The sequence below is a fragment of the Bombus impatiens genome, unplaced genomic scaffold (assembly GCF_000188095.3).
Source record: "Bombus impatiens unplaced genomic scaffold, BIMP_2.2 scf_0343, whole genome shotgun sequence".
NCBI classification, from domain to species: Eukaryota; Metazoa; Arthropoda; class Insecta; order Hymenoptera; family Apidae; genus Bombus; species Bombus impatiens.
In genome coordinates this window covers 29,467-50,479 of record NT_176762.1, presented here as the reverse complement: position 1 = coordinate 50,479, position 21,013 = coordinate 29,467, and the positions used below count along the sequence as shown (strand labels likewise).

The 21,013-nt window shown below is 33.2% G+C and overlaps 1 protein-coding gene across 1 annotated transcript; it reads right to left on the bottom strand.

Moving 5' to 3' along the window:
* Window positions 1-4,588: 4,588 nt before the first annotated feature.
* LOC100742388 lies at window positions 4,589-16,829 on the bottom strand. The gene is made up of 7 exons (XM_033320744.1): window positions 14,936-16,829; window positions 14,710-14,811; window positions 12,137-12,226; window positions 11,338-11,400; window positions 11,160-11,201; window positions 11,010-11,084; window positions 4,589-5,729 (listed from the first exon to the last, which is right to left on the bottom strand). Exons 1-7 carry the CDS (start codon window positions 14,993-14,995, stop codon window positions 5,655-5,657), a joined length of 507 nt encoding a protein of 168 aa, XP_033176635.1. The 5' UTR covers window positions 14,996-16,829; the 3' UTR covers window positions 4,589-5,654.
* Window positions 16,830-21,013: the final 4,184 nt, after the last annotated feature.

Below are 21,013 nucleotides of genomic sequence, written 5' to 3'. Positions count from 1 at the left end.
ATTAATCACATTAGTACCTTTGCATTTGGAAATGTTTAAGAGAACGCTTTAACAATGCATGCGATGCAATTAGAAATTAACTGGGAGTGCCCGAGCGTCTAGGATATTCAATAATACGATATATCAACACACGTGATTGGCAATTGCGGTTGCTTCAAACACCTGTGTAAGATAGACCGACCACGATATACGTGGATTAATACGTTGCGAGGATAGATACGTGGAAAATTACTTGGAACATTCTCGAGCACCAAGAAACCGCTAAATGTACTCGATGTCATTAAGAACAGAGTTTCGAATATCGCTAAATCGGAATAGGATATTTCCTGAATATCTAGACATCGCTCGATTATTTCAAGAAAAGGCAAGCAAATGTTGATCTTTCAAATATATGATTTCCTTAAAAACCTTGCGAGCCATCTTTTGAAATGTCATAAAAGTAGATTGAAAATATAGAACGAATTCTTAGTATATAAAGCTCTATTTCTGAGGAAGTCACGAATTTTTAAATCTAACTTTTATGGTATTCGGTTTCGGGTTTGACAGAGAGGGCTTAAAGGAATTTTAAATCCAATATTCTTTTATTTTCATCTTGCCTCCCGCTTTAAAACACGTTTCTATTTTTCTCATATTTTACTACTTGATATCCCTGATTTATTATGTTTTATGTTTTTTTTACACCTTCTAATCCAAATAAAGATCGAGAGGAGACGTGTTACTAGATTTCGTTAGATACTGTCGATTACCATACACTTGTAGAAAGTTTGGAAATGCAAAATTGCACAGACTGTAGGTACATGATATGAAAAAAATGTATAAAATATCAAAAATATAGTGTTTTTTACGATACTTGGTAGGTGAAACGATTTTCTATTTAAGTTCTATCTTCTTAATTATATTTTCAAAAACATGAATTTGCAGGAAGATCCGCGATCTATGTGCTACGTGCAATTCTAAAGACATCAAACACTTTATCGATTGTGTAAAAGAAGGGATATATCTGAATTAATCATCTCCGAATTTCCTTAGATAGCGTTTCTTTCGTTTGAAATGATCGAACATGACTTTGTCAAGCCGCCCGATTCGAGAACGATACGCAAGGCTTAAGGGGTTAAAGCTTCGGTCAATCACCGATGTTTTTTTTCCGGTCACGTATCGCGACACTTTTTCAAGCGGATTTTATGAAATACTTTCGTTCGGTCCTGTAAACAAAGCATAATGTGCCAGATAAACGCAAACAAGTATTGCATATTATTCGGAGACACGGTAATTTTGTTAGGAATGATAAATAGTAATACGCGATAACATTTAATACATTTAAACAATAATTTCATCTAAACTGAGTGGATACTATCTCGTCTTATTTCTTTCTTCCAACATTTTTTTTTCCTTGCCATTTGTGTTGCTGTCAACAAGAATACGTGTTGGGAAGAGTAAATTGAGCTAGCCATTTTGATGGAATGATACGCCTTTGTGCAGCTATGCAAAAGTCAAAGGAAGCAATTGATATTGTAGCAAAAGAGAGGAATATTTGTTGAACACCGCAGATTGTAGAAGCGTGCAGAAAAGAATAAAGCGAATTGAGTGTCGAAGTTTAGGTAATTCTCCGGGAACTTTTTGACAAATAGTTGTTATTGAAAAATAGATTGGTTAGGACAGGGGTCCTTAAACTATGGATCGCGATCCCGTGAAGGGGTCGTGTAACAGAATTATGAGGCTGTCAAAATTTTTGCGATTTCCACGCACCAGTCAAATAAAAAATGCCGATCATCTGTCATTAAAGGATCCTTTCATCAAGTTATTAATCGTCATAGGGATGAAACACCAGCTTTTTAAAAAAGTTGCTTCAATGGATTTTTCAACGGAATTTCCAACAATTCCTAAAATGATCTTAAAAGTACTTATGACACTTTGTACTGCATGCCTATCGTAAAAACATCTTCACAATTGACGATTGTAAAATCAAAATATCAGTCAACTCTGAAAAACGTTGAAGATGTTCTATTGTATCAAATATTCACCCAAGATTTAATTCTTTATGCAAGAACAAATAAGCACGTTTGCCTCGTTGGTATGTAAATTTAGTTTTATCCTAATAAGTGGCGATAAGTGATACAATTATAAATATAATAAAGAATTGTTTAAAATTAAACTCCTTTGATTTATCATGAATTAATGTTTTATTTGTATATTTATTTTATGTATCTTTTTACGTATATAACCAAGTTCGCGTAAAATTTTCTGAACAAAATAGGATCGCGAATTAAAAAGGTTTAAGAAGCTTTGGCTTAAGACAGTCGGCAATTTGAAATTTTGCGGATGACCTTCAAAGGTGGTATTTAATATTTGGTGGAAATGGACGACTTGTTGTAGAAAAGAAAATGATTCAGTGAATTAGCGAATAATGGTGTTCGATGAAACAATATCAATACTATTAATTATTGGTACTAATATTGTTGCTGAAGGAATTAGTACGTTATTAAAAAATTGTAATAAAATCACGTAAAAATCTGTAACATGTACGGTGCAAAATATAAATTGAGAAATTAAATAAAATATTACATTTTGCAAGTCTTTATCATTAAAATTACTAAAAATCACAATTATTAATATTTATTTTCTTTTTCCAAAAAGTAATAACACGTGGTCTATTTTACTACCGAAATCGAGACTGATTTCCTTTCTTAACGTTCCATTTTATTTAATTATATAGCAATGTAACATAAAAATTACATTAGTCAACCATTAATAATTCTTTATGCTGCTCAATATTTCACCCATAAATGTATAAACATTACTTTTAAAAAATTCCATCTACAAGTGAAATGTATGAAGTTTCCTAAACAATTTTCTTTCGTATTGCAGCACTGAACACTAACTACCTATCTTCTCTGTGTCGCTGGTTATTAATGTTTACGCCAGGATGGTCGAAATTGTCGGCAGAGTAGGAAGAAGAGGAAGGGAGTAAGAGGGATGCGTATTATTTGAATTCAGTTCGACCAGATTATTCGGTTTGATTAATCAACAACGCACAACGATGGTGTGTCTCAAAAGATAGCCGGGCCGAGGAGTTATGCACACAGGGACAGCAATGAGTTATTGCTGTCGCGTTACTGTGGCCTGTTGTCCTATTGTTTCTATTATTACATACGTCAAACGCGCGAATGAATTATGCACGCTGCTGAACGTAGAAGTTGATTCGCGCGGCTAACGATGTTCCGTGTTTGTACATTACTGATCAAAGTTTCGATTGTTCGCATTTCGTGTTCTCCGTTGAGGAACGAAGGAGTTTTAAGGACTTGACGAAAATTGGTAGGATGGAGAAGAAGCTGTAGAATATGGCGAGATTCGAAACGAAGGAAACCTTTAAGTATGATTTATACTTGTACATTGATGACAAGAGATTCGATTGTGCGCACTTACTGTTGAAAAACGGGGGAATGTTAAGGAATTAACGAAGAGTAAAAATACGGTCGAAAGAAATTGTCGGAAATAGTGAAATTCGAAAAAAAGGAAATCTTTAAATCAATTATTTGTACTTGTATGTTAACAATTAATTTTATTCGCGTCTCGCATAGTTTGCGAACGAAAATTTCGTTTCAATGAATATTTTTCATTATCAAACTTAACAATGTTTATTCCAAGAGAAATACCTGTAAAGCTACCGTTTTCCAAAGTATTGAGATTTTTAGAATAGTTGGATGCATTTTGAATTTTTCCGATATTAATATTAAGATAATTGATATACATATACGTATATTTAAACATTCCTTCATGGTTTCTTTTGAATTTCATCTTCCACAATTATCTTTCAATTTTCTACTACTGTCCATTGATTCTCTCTTTCACTAATTGGAACTTCTTCTTTTCATCTTTTGAAAATAAAATATCTTAAAAATGTTTTTCAACTATTTTATATATCGCAATCTCTATACACGAAAGATATAAGTCAAGTACATGTACTTTAGATTTGAATATGAACTTAATTTATAGCCTGCAAGTACAAATATAGTTGGTGCTAGTGAAAAATGTAAAAAAGAAAAGAAGGAAAAAAGAAAGAAAGAAATTAAAATCAAAAGAATCAAATTAAATGGAGCACGAGAATTACTCGATTGTTTCCTAACGTGTAGATTGTGGGCTCTATAAAAGAGAGAAAAAATGAGAAAATTGTTCGATTCACTTATCAAATCGATCAGATTCTGTAAATTCTGCTGAAGAAATGATATCGATTGTTCAAAATCGGCACAATGTTTGTTGAATCTACAGTTGTTTTCACCAAAGAAAACGAGAATGATTAGTGTACGTGTGTGTATTGATTCGTGGTTAAATTTAGAATGAAATTAAGGCACGGTTAAATTGGGGACATTTCGACTGTAGAAATTAGAAACTATCAGGTATTGTTACGTAAATGAGAGAACAATTTCTTACAATTGAATATTTTAATGAAATATAAACAATGTTAATTACTTGAATTTTTAATAGTTGATTTTTATAGTTGATTATTCAAAAGTCCATAGTCAATTATCAAATAAAGTCCTTATTTTCAATATGTACATAAAATATTTATTTTGTACACTTAGCCTATATATTTACATACGTAGAAAATGCTAGGAATAATAAAACTAGAGAAGAAACTTCTTTTAACTTGCATATTCATGACCAATTTTACGCAGTCTTTCATAAATCGAAAACAGAAAGCTTTTCGCACTTCTTCTTTGAATACATGCCAAGAGTCAACAGGGAAAAGGGGGAATGCGAATTTTGCCGAATTTTGAGTTTAACATTTTTTCGTATGCTGTTGTATGTACTCTTTACCACTGGGTGTGTCGCATTAATTTGCATTAAAATTTTCTGAATAATATTATGAATTATAAGAAATTAGGGGGTACTGCGTATTTTTCATTTTTCACAGTTTAACGTGTCATATATTGTTTAAAATTATAAGCGAAAGTTGAAGATGATGCAGAGGATTATAATGTTTTATTTCTATATAATGTCTATGAATATATGTATATTATACATATATATATTTATATGTATATAACATCCATGAAAATATGAAGTTGTGACTATTATATATTGAAAAATGAATTTTCCTTTTCTAAGGAATACTAGAACTTGACATTTCCCCTTTTGCCTATGGACTCTTCACATGTACATATATGTATGTATAGTTCTATATACATTTTATTATAAAATCCACGTTTTATATTTGCAATTTTTAAATCGTAAAAAGTCAAATTTCGATACAATTTGGAATTTTTATTATTCACAATTACAAGTAACGGCAGTGTCAACGTGGCACCGCTAGAAAATTATGATACTTCTAAATACTACTAAAACTAATCGAAAATTATTCTTATCGGAATATTATACTTCGATAGATGCATAATTTATAGATGTTTCACGATAATTTTCAATGTTTCGGATTCGTGTTAAATGCACATAAAAGAATGTTATACTGTTTATAAAACAAGCACGAAGCTTTAATATGCCCCTCGTGGCGATCAGACGTGGCAAAAGTTTTCACCGTTGGTACATGCACAAGCATCGCAAACTCATAACGCGTCTGCGCGTAATAAGTCGATGCAATTTGTACGTTCTTTATTGGACGCATTTGTATTTGCTTAATTATATTGTTACGCCGCCGGCTATTACTTCGACGCGGCCGAGTTAATGGGACGATAATACACTTTTCGTAACCTGCTCCGCCGCCATTCAGTCTGCGCCTGAAACATGCATACGCGAATTTCTCTGAACAGAAGTATCTCTTTTGAAACGATAGCAGCTGGATTAATGAATTTTTAGGTAGCTCGAGATAATTTTAATTTTCTCCTTTCTACGAAGCAAGTTAACGAGTCTTCTACAATCTTTTTGGCATGGTATCGCTTTTATTTAATCCTTTCGAGTTGAATTATTTAGCGATTTTAGTTTCAGTACTTTCGATTACGAAATTCGCATGGGTAATTTTAGTTATCGCTTTTCTTCGCTAGAGTTTATTAATTTTGGCAGAAGTTTCGTATAATGTAACATATTATATTCCTTTTTAAATCTTCCGAAGAAATTACCAACCGGAATAGAAATTTTTCAAAGTACTATTATTGTTTCCTTTCAGACAATTGTTATCCAGGAATTAACTTTTGAAATTTGAAAGATTAAGTAAGGACAGGTAAGCGAGGGTTAAATTCACGCTTTCGTTACGTTTGACAGCGATCGAGTTTTTACAAATAGAATGAAATTTTCATCTCAAGAAGTTGTATCATTCAATAGAATTTTATAACATTATTTTATTAATGCAATGGTTTTTTTGGTAATTTGATTTTATCTAACAGTGGAGGAGCTTCTCTGCGAAGACTTACAGGGTAGAAATTGATGTTTCGAGATTTTATTTCTTTTGCTGAAAGTAAATTTAGAATGTGAAGAATAAACAAGAAAAGACTAATGCTGCTTGTCAATATTCCGTGCAACTCAATTATATTTCTTCGAAACATTTTTCCAACTTCCCCCAACTCCTTTAACGTCTACGCTCTACATTGACTACCTTGTTAGCTTTTAGTTTACATCTTGTTATTTCAATTTATTTATAGATTTAACTAATGCAAAGATATTAAGGACAATCCTAAATTCAATAAACTCTTTAACGTTTTCTCTGTTTTTCAAGTTTTACGTTTCTCATTACTCACTTTGTTAATTCGAATTATATCTCATTCCAGTTTCGTAACAAATTCAATTAATGCAAAATTACAAATTGCTGCCTATATTTTAGTTTCTATATTTTACACCGATCGTTTTATTTATATTTCATTTGCATCTTACTAATCCAGCTTTTCTATAAATTTAATTAACAAGATAAAGTATGTTCTTTCACGTAACTAGAAAAGCGAAACCTAAATGAAGATTCATTACACTCTTTAAATACTATAACAGGAAGTTTATTGCGGATATTCATTCTATACGCTTTTGCATATTTAAATTTAGATTCCCTATAAATGCATAATAGAGCCTGCAGAAAAATTTCAATTGATAAAAGTTATTAAAACGCAAAAAAAAATATTTTTAAGGTATATCACTTATACAATACAGAAATTGAATATCCTCCTCAACATATTTTCTGTTTCCCTTTTTAAAAATAAAATAAGGCCACAATTCACAATTCACAACAATTGTTGACTTTCGCTTGTGTTAAATCGGAAACAGAAAAACAGGAAAAAGAAATTGGCAGATAGAATAAGATATGTACTATCTATAGATACTATATATCTCATGTACAACAAAAAATTCAACTTTAATACAACTCTAATACGTTCTCTTTAAATCTTCAATCACAGTCATAAATAGAAACTCCAGCGAATGTTCATGTCTTTAAAATACATTTTTCCCTGTACAATTTCTGTCTGATGAAACGCAACTGTAAACGTTAAATCCCGTCTCGTCGTCGTCGCGATCGTCGTTCTCGTTGTTGTCTGGCGTGGACAGAAAAGTTTTCAGACACTTTTAACGCCCGTCGGCGTGATATACTTTAAGTTCGCGCGATGTATATCTGAAACCGCGCGAATTTCCGCGAGTTCGTCCTAATTAACAAGATGAAAATCGCATTTCGTCCCTTTTGGTCGCAGCTGGGCTACGGGCAGCTTTTAATCGTTTTAATCTAATTTTGAAAAGCACAGGCTCGTTCGTACGGCTAGCGTATTATCGCGCCGTGAGATCTTGCTTTTTCCAACCTTCTACAACCCCTGCACGGTGGCCGACGTTCGTTTCTTGCGACGAATTCCGTTGAACGCGCGACCTGCCGAGCTTGAATAGCAAAGTTAAGTTGTCACGCGACCGCTGAATGAACATCATACGTCTTATCTGCGTGATATATTCTGTCTATTAGCGTGGCCATCGTATTGTTAAAAATGTGATGAAAGGATAGCTGACGTAATTGCAAGGAGAATCCCATTGTACGACGCTCGAGAAGTTAAATGAAAAAGGAGATTCGCGAGGAACATCCTAAGAGCTCTTTTGATAGTTGTATTAATTCCTTGAATTAGCTGGTATCTTACAGTAGTTGTATAAATAGCGGCTGATAAAGGAAACTTTATAGAATTAGTAGTAGTAGTAGAAGTAGAAGTAGAAGTAGTAGTAGTAGTAGTAGTAGTAGTAGTAGTAGTAGTAGTAGTAGTAGTAGTAGTAGTAGACTGTTTGTGATAGTTGTATTATATATATATAAAACTATATATTATATTGACCTATTTGACGTACAAATTTTGTCGGGTTTTAGAATCATCGGTTATGTTATGACGATAGCAAATGAAAAATAACTTACTGTATAGATCTCGATGATAAAATATGACATAAAAAAGATGAAAAATTCTAGGAGGTTCGTTAAAACCTAGAAACGTTCTATGTATTTTAAGAATGACTTATCATAGTTCAGCTAGAAAATTCTTTTTTAAAACATAGCAAAGAATTTCTTTACAAAGCCGATTCGGAAACTTTCCTCTAAAGAATTTTGAAAAATTTCTATTTCCTCTAATCTGTTGGATCTATTTTTAATAATTGTATGTATAACAAGATATTGCTTTTGTCTATAGTCGGACTATTTATAATTTTTGTACATTCTGAGGTGTGATCAGAAGCTTTTCTGCGTTCGTTCGATTTTGTGTTTCCTCGAGAAGTCTCGTAACACGTTCAATCGTTTAAGGGAAAGACAGATCGTAAAGGAAATTCGTGGGGCCACGAAAGTTCGAGATATAGGTTGAAAGGCGAGTTTGATTCTATTTTTGCGTCGGTCAATTGGTTTCGGGTATGTGGTTGTTAGCGCTTCTCTGGCTACACTTGAAAGTCACAGTGGTGCGATATTCTTTGTAAAGTTCGAAGTTTAGCGACCGTACGAGACGTTTGTAAAACACGTAAAATAGAATTTTATGAGCCAACTGGGTTTAATAATTACTCGCCCGGTCGGAATAAGAGTGGGTACATTTTTTTGAAATTTTACTTGACTTTTCAACACGGTCCGTGCCCAGCGGTAAGTAAGCGTTTTGGCAGAGCTTTAAACTGGAAGAGTAGGAAAATTACGTTGGCAAATTTAATCGGAGGAAAATTCCACTTGTACTGAATTTTTTGACAGTTTCGTCTTTATTCGTATCCATTTTATTTGAACAATTTTTGCAAAGAATATCTCTATTTGTTCGATGGAAGTTTCAGTTTCGCTGACTATCATATATAACCAACTGATGACCCAGAGAACTTGTGAATCTTTTAGTAGCGAATTGTTCATAAAGCGAAGAAAAGAATAGAATTTGATGTTTCACTGCTGCTTTACTCAAATATGCCATCATTTTACTAAATTATTTTGCTGGTATATAACCTAAAGACACTATATTGCACGTGATATTTAATATCAATCGTTAGCATTAAATAAATTTGTCTTTCTGTTACATCTATACGCATAAGGATGTAAGTACTTTTTCCCAAGTATCCTGCCTGTTGCTTGCTTAATTAATATTATGCCTTAAACTCGTTTTATATCTACCTTTTGCATATACTTTTTATAGTTACCTTTTTATTTTTATATTCTTGTAATATTACAGTAAATTTATTTATCATAACATGGTAATACTTATACCATTATATGGAATCAATAATAGTACTTGTCTGATAGCAAAATATTCAAACGTCAAAAGAGAACATTGAATGTAAATTATAGGAATTAAATGCTAATTAAACGATATATGTTCTATTCAACCTGCAGCTATACGTTATTAAGTCGATAGGTGATTTCACACGTTCCAGTCGCGGCGTGAATGAATATCAAACTACTTTGAAGTAATGAAATGGTGAATCTTTCATTTAATTAACAATGTCTACGTACATGAAGAATAGATAGCAGGAATCCCATCCTATTTTTTGAATTGTTAATGACTCTTTTAGATAGATTCAAATTTCGTAAGAAAATTATATAAAAAATTTCACATCAAAAGTATCTAAGTAATCTAAACGATTAATTCATACTCTTTTATGAAGTTGCGAGATTTTCACGATTTTCTAATGGTTACATGCACTCTCTTCTTAAAATATTAATAAGCGTATAATAAGCGTAGAGCATCCCTCTATTACATATCCCGTTCGACTCATATATTTAATATTAATTAGAAAATTCCAATAGCAACTTTTTATCTCGTAAATTAAACAAGAAGAACAGAAGATAAAAAAGATAAGGAAAAAATGGAATAAAAGTGTGTTAAGAGTAAAATGCGAAATTTAGATCAAATTTTAATTCTTTCAGATAATATCCGCGAATATTTATAAAATTTTTCAGATTATAAATTATTTTTGAATAAAACAGATTGTATCGTATCAATAGCAGAAGAAAGAAGTATTTTGAGATTAAGTGAGTAGCCGTTAAAATAAACTACACATATTTAATTATTTGACAATGAAAGAAACAAAAGACCTCGAATTATAAAGTTATAATTTACAATCATTCGAAACCTAAGAAACTTTTATCTCGAATATAATTTTAATTGTTTAGCTTTTATATACATAAACGAATATTCCGTAGAATTCAGTAAAACACAGCTCATTAAAAATGTGATATTTCATATGATGCAACTAATACAAGGTATATTATATGTTTTCGCATTTACGTTTCTTTGTGACATACGTTTTCCTTTGCACAAACTGGACAAAATGCGTACTAACGTATTAAATATTATTATTTCGTATCGCAGTGTCTACAAAAAGTATTGGCACACATTGTTATCTCCCATTCTTTTCCTCAGCTGCTACATTTCATTTTCACGGCATCAAATTTTTGTATTCATATGAAATTGCGATTGAATTATACGAAATTTAATACACTTGAATCTAATTAATTAGTTCGTAAATGTTATGATAAATACAATAGTGTGCGAATATTTTTCGTAACTATTATATTCGACAAATCGTATTTTGTTTGTAAGCAAAACACGATTTGCCTTGTTTCATGTCTTATTCTGCAACAGGCGGATTTTTAAACGTCTTACCTCAGGTTTCAACAGTTTGTTGATACAGTTTATTCTGCTGCTCAGAATCTCCAACTCCAGGCGTTCCTTGCAGAGCTGTCGAAATACAGAGGGCTTAAGTCGCGTAACTCTAAAGAGGGGAGAAATTTATTCGAGTGTAGAACAACCTACCATTTTCTTCGTCTTCTCCTGGAACACATCGGTCTGCTGCAACTGGAAATCAGAAAGCAATTTACCATTTACCGTAAACGTATTGTTGTCCGCGTGCCGACCAACACTTCGAAGCTATACGAAGGCAAAACAACGAAATGCACTTTCGGCATGATGCACCGACCCGAAACAAACTTACGTGCTTATGAATGCAATTGTAGATCGGTCTGATGTCCGCCATGCTTTTCTTCCGCGGAATTTTCTGTAAATTAAACACGATTATATGTATATAGATTGGGTGTCCCATTTTAATCAATTCACGCAACTATCTGCTGAATTATACGTTGTTCTAAAAAGCATCTTAAATAAAGCATACTCGATAAATTTACCATTATTAATTATACAAATAAAGCTCTTGTTTCGAGGGAAGCATCTTATGATCCTCGCAAATCTTATCTATTTGGACGTTCTTTCGAAATTTCGATATATCCTTTGTGTTTTTTAAATAGAACTATACATTTTTTTGTACACCACTCGATGCAGTTTGTAATTCTTTAGAAGAAGGTACAAGGTAATTGGGTGGAAATGTGTTTAGTTCAAAAGATATTTTAAATTTAATCTTGTAAAACTTATCGTATGAAAGACAAGAAAAGATAACGCAAAGCTTTTGCGTTTATGTTTTCCTTGTTTCTTTTTCTCAGTTTGATGAAATTAACATTGAAACATCTTTTAAACTACGCATTTTCAGATAAAAGTACTTTGATACTTCTTTACAGAGGACTAAAAACTAAATCGAGACACGTATAAAAAATTCTATAGTTTCATTTAAGGAAACAGAAGTTATGCTGAGATCTCGACAAATGCCACCCATATAGACAAATCTGGTGTTTATCACAAGACGGCCCCGTTTTATTTGGAACATTTTTTCGAAAAATGAAACGCCCAATATAGTGACACTTCGTTTCAAAATGAATTCAACATGTTGTTATTCGCCGTACCTTGTCCGCTTCTTTTTGTAATTCCAGGAAGACTTTTTGATTCGAGACGATCGCTTTTGCACCCTGGGATCGATACATGAAAATGAATAACTTGGTGTCTTTAAATATGTAGAATATTATTAGATCTATCGGAAGACTGGCGTATTTTCGTAACATATATAAATCACGCAAAAGTTAAACATCAAATTAATTTCGTCAAGACGAAATCATTCGTCGTCTAAACATTCTATTTTCAGATTTTTATATTATAATTTGAAAATTTGTAAAAGATAAAGTTGTTCTACAATTTGTAAAGTTCTATTTTTGCAGCAACCATAGATATGTAATCTCTCAGGTTACATGATATTTCATTTATCGAATGTCATTCTGTTATCGTCTCTCTGATCTATATAAAGATTATTGCTTGATATTTTAATTAAAATAATCAAGTCAGGATATCATCTTCTTAGTTTCCTATTTTAGGAATTGACGATTACAATAATTGAGTTATTTATTGTTGTCGTGTAATATTACAATATATAACACGATAAGATTTAAGAAGACATTAAAGCTACAGAATAATATAAAGTAAAATTTTTAATCTTCGTTTAATAATATAGGGATACGTTTATAATAATGAGATCATTAACGAAATTATTGAACAGAAATTCATCTCTTAAAAGTTTAAGTTGGAATGCTGCTTAAAGAAATGAAGAATATTTCGAATCTCAATATGAAAGTGTGCTAAATAAAGTCGAACATGCTCGACGTGCTTACAACTTCGTGCTTGATCAAATTAACCTTTCTCGCCGTTCAACGCCGATAAAAACTTTCGATCTTTCCGCTAATCAGAACACCGCAGAGAAAGAATGAGAAAGAAAGGAAGAAAGGGAGAGAGAGAGAGAGAGAGAGAGAGAGAGAGAAAGAGGAAGAAAAGAGGAAACGATGCAAACGAACACTCGTAATTGCGAGACATCTTGTCGACGATACTACGATACTTTCTCGACTGTTATCGATCTGTCTGCCTTCCGTTCATCCAGACGAATTAACCGACCACGATTTAACAGAACAATTGTAATGCAACGAGGCGTTAAATCACGAGCTAACCTGCAAGATACGTTGTCATAAAATACAATCTTAATCCATTTACAGCTTTTGGCTCTTTTCATTTTTAACAATGTTAACTCGACAACACGGTTAATTTGTCAGATAGTTACAAAATAGTTTTGTAAATATATCTTCAGGCAGTTAGACTTAAAAGTTTAATAATATGATAAATATAAAAATGAGAAAAGTTAAGATTCATAAATAATATCGTATATTTTTATATGTTCATCTTAGATACATTTTTGCGGAACACTTGCTCTTATACATCACGTTACGTTATTAAGGCCACTAACGACTCAGGTTCGTGTATAACTTTCACGCGGAGAATGTATAAAATATGTAAATATATACATTTTATGTTTTACATTTGTTATGTTACGTTTGTAGAAAAAATTCAATAACTTGGAACGGTTGAAAAGTTAAAAGATTAATATCATACAAAATTTGGAGGTCTATAAATAAATAAATATACTTGTATAATTTTATAGTAGTTAATACTGACAGTTAAACTCATATGACGCCTAGTGTGGCGTCGCCGGTCGTTATAATATTAACACGTCGAGTGCCACGGTCATCGGCGACTGACATTATACTTGTTAGTAACGTCATGTAGATTAATCTCGGAATTAATTAAAGAGCTTAAGCTAAAGAAACATATTCGTAAAATTTGTAATACTTTCAAATATTACCATAACAATATTGTGAGGTGCGACACAGAAAGCACTGGACTGCACTTATAGCTCGGGGATGAAGCGTGGCAGGGGAAAGATAAAGGAACGACTATCAAAGATGTTTTGTGTAGCGACAGTGTTGCAAAGATTAGCTCGATCGTTACACTCACAATCGATACAAATGGATGCGTCTTCAATTATTGTGTTTTCCGCTCGGTCGAAAAATGTTGGACAGGAAAAGCGAACAGCAGATAAATATTAAGTTTTTTTGCTAAGCTGGAAAAATTTTCAACGACATCTTTTCAATTATTGACCAAGCCTTACGATAAAGATTGTATGTCTCGAGTTCGTGCCTTTGAACCACTTCATCAAATTAACCCAGTTTTTGTCGTTAGAAAGTGCGAAAGCGAAAGCAACGGAAGGGATTTTCAACGGAATTGTCTCGAACTGAATTGTCTTGAACGCTGGGACAATCATATGTGGTTGTCTCAACTCGAAAGGGAACTACTTCGAAGATGATCCTAGTTAATCTTCTGAATTTGTTTAATAAAAATAGTTACAGGCGCAGTCTTGTTTCTTTTGTGCACACGTCGTATAGTACAATATAACAATGCGTTACATTATTATTAATATAACGATCTAATAATGTATTACCATACAACAATGTAACATTATCCTGCTGAAATAACTGACAGTATTCCAATGTTGTGGCTGGTAATCAACGTATTAAATTTTTTGTCCGATTGTCTCGCGAAAAGAACCGTTGTCATAAAAATGAGCAAAAATCCGACTCACCACAAGTGAACAGACAATGACGATGAACATCATGAGCAAGGTAACGAACGTAACGATCCCGCATTGCGGACCCAAATTAAACATGAGCCTCAGCTTAGTATCCGCCAGCAGATACTGGTATAACTGAAACCAAAAAGAATCATTTTCATTTGAAACGGGGTTATCTCTCTCGTATTTTATGTCACTCCACTTTCTTATTCGCCAATGCGACTTTCGACAAAAAAGATACGCATAAATGTCTACGGACCAGCCATTGAGGACCAGAATTATAGGATCTGTAGTATTTGTGGAATCTTGCGACTTCCATGGCGATTTCGAGTTTTGATACCGCGAAGCCGATAATTCTTCGCGATTGTCACGAGCATCACGTGAATTTGGACGGTCCACGCGAGTCGAAAAAACTGACAGTTTCGGCGAATCGTTTGACAGAAAATGGTCGATGCGTTTCCCTTGCCCCACCCTATTGCTCTTCCCCTCTTCCATATATAAGTATGTGTATTTACATGTATGTCTGTTCAATTTTGTACGAGGGGTATGTGTTCGAAAGTAATACACGAGCGGACATAAGGTGAATTATGTAAAAGTACGAAGAAAATATAGAATAGAATTTTGTCATACGATGTTTCGTTTTTTTGAGAAACTCGAGTATAAAAATGTATCGTGTATACTTGAACATGGTTAATTTCGTACACTAAACGGGAGTAAATAATTGACAAGAGGTGATTCTACGTGTGAAAATAAGTCAAAAATATAGAATGAAGTTTGTTCATAAGACGCTTTATTTCCAAAAAAATAAATTTCGAAATTTCTCGTAGGCCTGCCAATTTCTAAATAGACATGTTCAAACTCCATTTTTCTTGAAAATGAAGCATTGAACGGAAAAACTGAATTGCACATTTTCGCCTCATTTTCGCGCATATTGAATAACCTCCTATCGTTTGTTTATTGTTACTAATTGTCGGATCATATCCACTCGGTAATTTGCCAAGTTCAAGTATACTCGACGAATTTTCAAACTCGATTTCCTTTAGAACAGAGCATCATATGAGAAAACTCTATTCTACATTTCCTTCTTACCTTTTTATCGACAATTATCTCGTGTACATAACTTTCGGACGCAGCCTATATGTATCTATACATCTATGTGCAGTGATCGATTGCGAGCAACGATAGAAGTAAACATCGTCGATACAAATTGATACGGCATGTTTAAACAGCGTCGCTCACAATAATGATAATTCGGCCACGGGTACATGCGAACAACCGTATACCATCGTAACGACATTATTTTTTTCAGCGATCGGTGGCTTCCATCGGTAAAACGAACGGCTCAATAAATTCTATCTGTTCCCTCTGCCATTTTCCATCTGCTTTCAACTTTTAGCCTTCGATATTTGCACGAACAATGGAAGCGTGGTAGATTCAGCCGCGTGCTCCTTTGCAATAATCGCGAGACGTTTATTTAATTTTTCGTTCGTACTGTTTGCGGTTCGATCGCGACCCTCGTAAAATGAAGAAGTTAGAAATGATGGTCTCGTTGGTTTTTATCGTTAGCCGGGTCCCAGGGAATTCGCTGGATTTAGTAATGAGTTTGATCGTGTTTGCTCTTTCTTGTTGTTCCTTCTAATGGATTTAAGAGGTTTCAGAATATTCCGCATGAAAATAGGCAATTCTTCGGACTAGTATCTCGTTTAGTGGAAGGCGTAAGAATACTGTTCCGGTTTTCTTCATATCGAATGACATTGAACGGTATTTTGAAGTTTTATTAAATTCGCGTCGAAATGTGTCGATTTGATCAATGACGTTTGTTAGATATTACTTTTTTAAATATAATGTCAGTACCTTTCTCAATATAAAATGGAAGGCAAAACAAAATCCTTAGTAACCTTTTACATTATGGTTACAAAATGTAATATAATAATACAATAATAATAATTCGACTAACGCCTTTTATACGAATATTTTGCATAACAAGTTTGCTCAGACAGTGTGGAAAATTCTACAAATGAACTTTACAAAATACGGGAAAAATTATAAAATAGTAAAGTGTTTGTATAAGAAGTAGCTACAACTTGTCACTTGATGATTCACTAATATTACTATACATATATATATATATATATATATAATATACGTATAACATAATAATAATATAAAATAATATGCACACACACACACACATAGAATATATTTATTTTATTATCCGTACATTGTAGCTTTTCGATACAATCAACTGTCTTAAACTTAAATTGATCTTACACCATAAATGTAAGACTTACGATGTATAGCCTGTAAAATAGATAGGTACTTTGCGGTAGCTATACTAATATCCTTAGATTGTAAAAAGAGTCGTTGAGAAGCAACATTGACTAACTCCATAAATTGAAAAATATAGAAAAGTACTGATATTCTATAAATAATTTTCTAGTTCTTTTTGGAATTTACTGTCATTTACACCACGTTGAGATAAATAAACTTACAAACATAAGTGATAGGTGTTTCTTCTACGCTGAATATTAATTGCGTAACTGGATAACAAAAATGAAAAATTTACTAAACGTACAATTAATCAACTTGATTTCTGAGATATTCAATTATCGTGCAAGGGGACTCTTGTCGAAAAAACGAAATCAAAAAATCCAATGACGATCACGGTGGGACGAGCTGTTTGTCTCTTTCTTTCGAATCAGTTTCATAGGAATTGCGCTCGTGGTTACAGAATGTCGTATTAACCTGACGACGACGCGACGTTGGAAATAGAATTTCATGACTATTTGTTGGCGTCGTCCGGACGTCCGAATGATAGAGTCAGGATATCGGGCCGCGCCTCGAAATACACCGCATCCGTGTAAAAGACGTCTCTGTAAATTGTGGCGTAAATTGAAAATGTTTCGAAAGGTGGAGGAATGGCGTAGCGCTCGTGCGAGCTTTTCAACCAGAAACATTTCAACGGTGCAGTTACCTCCTCGAAATTTCCGTGAGCCGTGCTCGCAGAGCTGTGCCCCGACACTGAATTTCACCTTTTGTCTAGTCTCGTTCCATCTTGTATCTTATCGCAAGATCGAAACACGTTGAATAAAAGGATACACATAGCAAGCAGGAGATAAAACGTAAAAGATCTGTATTTGTTGTAATAGCGTTAAAAATAGTTTGCACGTACATCTGCTGCACTGTGAAATTTTATAATTGTCATTGTAGTTTGTAAAGTTTCTTCCTCGGAATTTCCGTAAGCTTGAAAAGCTGCGTTTCGACACTGAATTTTGCCTTTTGTCCAGTCCTGTTCCGTTTTCTATCTTATTGCAAGATCGGAATATACCGAATGAAAGGGTATAGTAAATAGAGCAAAGGTTCATGTTGGATGTAATAACTGTAGTAGGAAATTAGATTTAACTGATTGTGAATGTACTGTCGAATGGATGTATATAAGATGTGTAGGATGTTTAACGTTTCGTTGGATTTGTCAACAATATGTATATGTACGCAATTATTTACGCTTGAAGTTATCTATTTAGATTTCTAATGAACAATATGTATATGTACGCAATTATTTACGCTTGAAGTTATCTATTTAGATTTTAGCATTTAGAAGGTTAGCAAAGTTGTGTCAAATTAGCAATTTCACGTTAAATTTTATTGAATTATTTCTTCAAACTAAACAGTAAGTTATTAAATCAAATTCATCTACGAGAGGGGAATTTTTAAGAAGAGGAAGTAAAGGGCAAAGCACGAGAAAGGGGGACGCAAGTGCAACAGAACCAGGAGAACGACTCGACTATCCGAATAGCGTTATGGTTCTTTTTCTTCTGCATATTTTATGAACCGTTGGAATATTATTAAACTTATATTACGCATTATATCAGAAAACGTTGATATGTGCGGATGGAGATGTAATAAATACTTGCTTAAATTAAATTCATTTTAATTCATTTTAATCATGCGGAATTAATCCGCGATATCGAACAAAATCATGAAAATATGGTATTGCAGCTATACGTTCGAGGTTAACACATGTACCTGAAGAAAGTTTTGACAAATGAACGGTGTTCAATATTTTCGCGACACACGAAACTGTTAGCTCACCGGAAACAGGGTTTCACGGTTGTTCGTGATCGAAATGGCGATGTCGGAAGTCCGGCTCACCGGTCGAAATTCAGAATTCGATAGGCCATAAATAAAAGACTGTCGGGTTCAGCGTGGGAACATAAAAATCAATAAGATTTGTACATTTTCCTTTTCTCATGATCGTCGATCCCGATTTCAACAATTGAGGATTTGTTGGTCTAGATAAAAGTTCGCTACCGGTTTTGAAAAAAATATCTTCCACATAGAAAATTTGTGTGAAAATAGGAGGATCGCGTGTTACGGATGTGTAAATCAAAACGTTTGTACGAAAATGTCCCTGGAAGATAGTTTTATTCGCTCTCTTCATTTTTACTCTACACACAATGTAACTATAGATTATTTAGTATTGACTGATGAAACTTGCATATGAATTACGAAAATACCGAATATTTCGAGAATTCCTATTTATAAAATTTAAACGCACAAATAAATATATATATATATATTTATACCTATGATATATTAGATAAAGTTTCATGTTTAAATAATACTGATTATTTAAATTATCTCCTTGTGTTATTCATATATGTGTGTTAAAACGAATCTCTCCAAACCTACATAAGTGTTTCATTTAATTTCATGGACTTTATGATCAGAACCTTCTTTTTGTACTGTAATAAGTGGAACACTGCAACAAGAGCATTTTTAATCCATATAGACACTTCGTTTAATTCTTCATGAACACGAAATACACCTACGATTTTATGATCAAAACCTCGATTCTTGTCTTTCTGTGTATTGCAATAAGTGGAACATTGCAGCAGGAGTAATTTAAAGTACGCGAATGTACGAGTCTCTATACGTTGCTTTATTACTGAAGGGAGTTGCAAACATTACTTATGATAACCTCGTAATATATAGCATGCTCCAGCTGTGCAGCGAATAAACCACACGCAATATAGTTCTTTTTTTTCATTTAGACTGCAAACACATCTCATGTGTACTCCTTAATTGCGGTTGTTAACTAATTCCTTTAAAAATATGCTGAAGGCACGAAGATTATTGTTAATCGCGGCTTCTGTATAACGAGGATATCTTTCGTTTCTTTCTCGAAACATGGTTATTGTACAGTACGTTCAACGGAAAGCGAAAGAAAAGAATATATTTTTGACATAATATCTATTTTGCATTACTAATTTCAAAAATTACAAAAGATTATAATTAATGAATTACAGTTAGAGACTCTACAAATAAATCTGTGCAAAAATTTTTGGGAAGAAATCATTTTCTTAGGAAAGTTACATAAAAAGAACGATTTCGTTAAGTCATTTTATTTATGTCTCAAAATACGGCATAACATACTAAGTATCAACTTATTAATGGTTTTGAAGAAATCATTTTTTAATATAATTTTCGTAAAGTGATTTCTTCAAAAAATTTTTCGCACAGATTTATAGGTGTCAAGACACGGTATAACTTTTATTTTAACTATTTTTTTTATATATTTTATCGTTTACGATTTATAAGCACTTACATAAAAGTGTCGGCTGATTTCTCCATTAAAGTAAAAAACGAACATGAGAGAATTAAGGTTAATTTCTTAGGTAGGTAATGAACATCTGTTCAAAACTTCATGAAAATCGGCGTGTATCAGCTACTGGGGTTCTCTCGTTGGTACTCCATCGTCAAGAATTTCCTTAAAATCTTTTTAATTTTATAACGACGCCAAGCTCATATACAAATTACACTCATATATGCCATTATATATCGCATAGTCATTTGTTAACATATATACACATCCAGGATAAGTAGACGTTTTCTATAACATGAAATCATTTATATATGCACATTTCTTACAGCATAACCAACTATACAACATATGTAAACAAATTTCTATACGCAGATTTTTTTCACCTGTTAAAATAACACTTTGCACTTCCAACGACGAAAGAATTAAAATACAACTCTGTTTAACGTAAAATCACGATCCAATGTAACATCCAAATCGCAAATTATAAACGTCGACACAACGATTTACGGTTGCTGGAATGTTCGCACTTGCCGAAAGAACTTACATTTGACGAGGAGAAGGATGTTGGGGAGGGGTAAGAGGTATGCGGGCCAATGGTTTTTTGCGACGAGCGGGAAACGAGATTTCGCGGTCGCTCGGCGTCGAGATGGCAATGCCAGAAGCGTCGAGCGTCCGTCAAAATTCAGAATATTCACGTCGCCGTCGTGTAGGGCCCTTCTGGCGCATACCGCG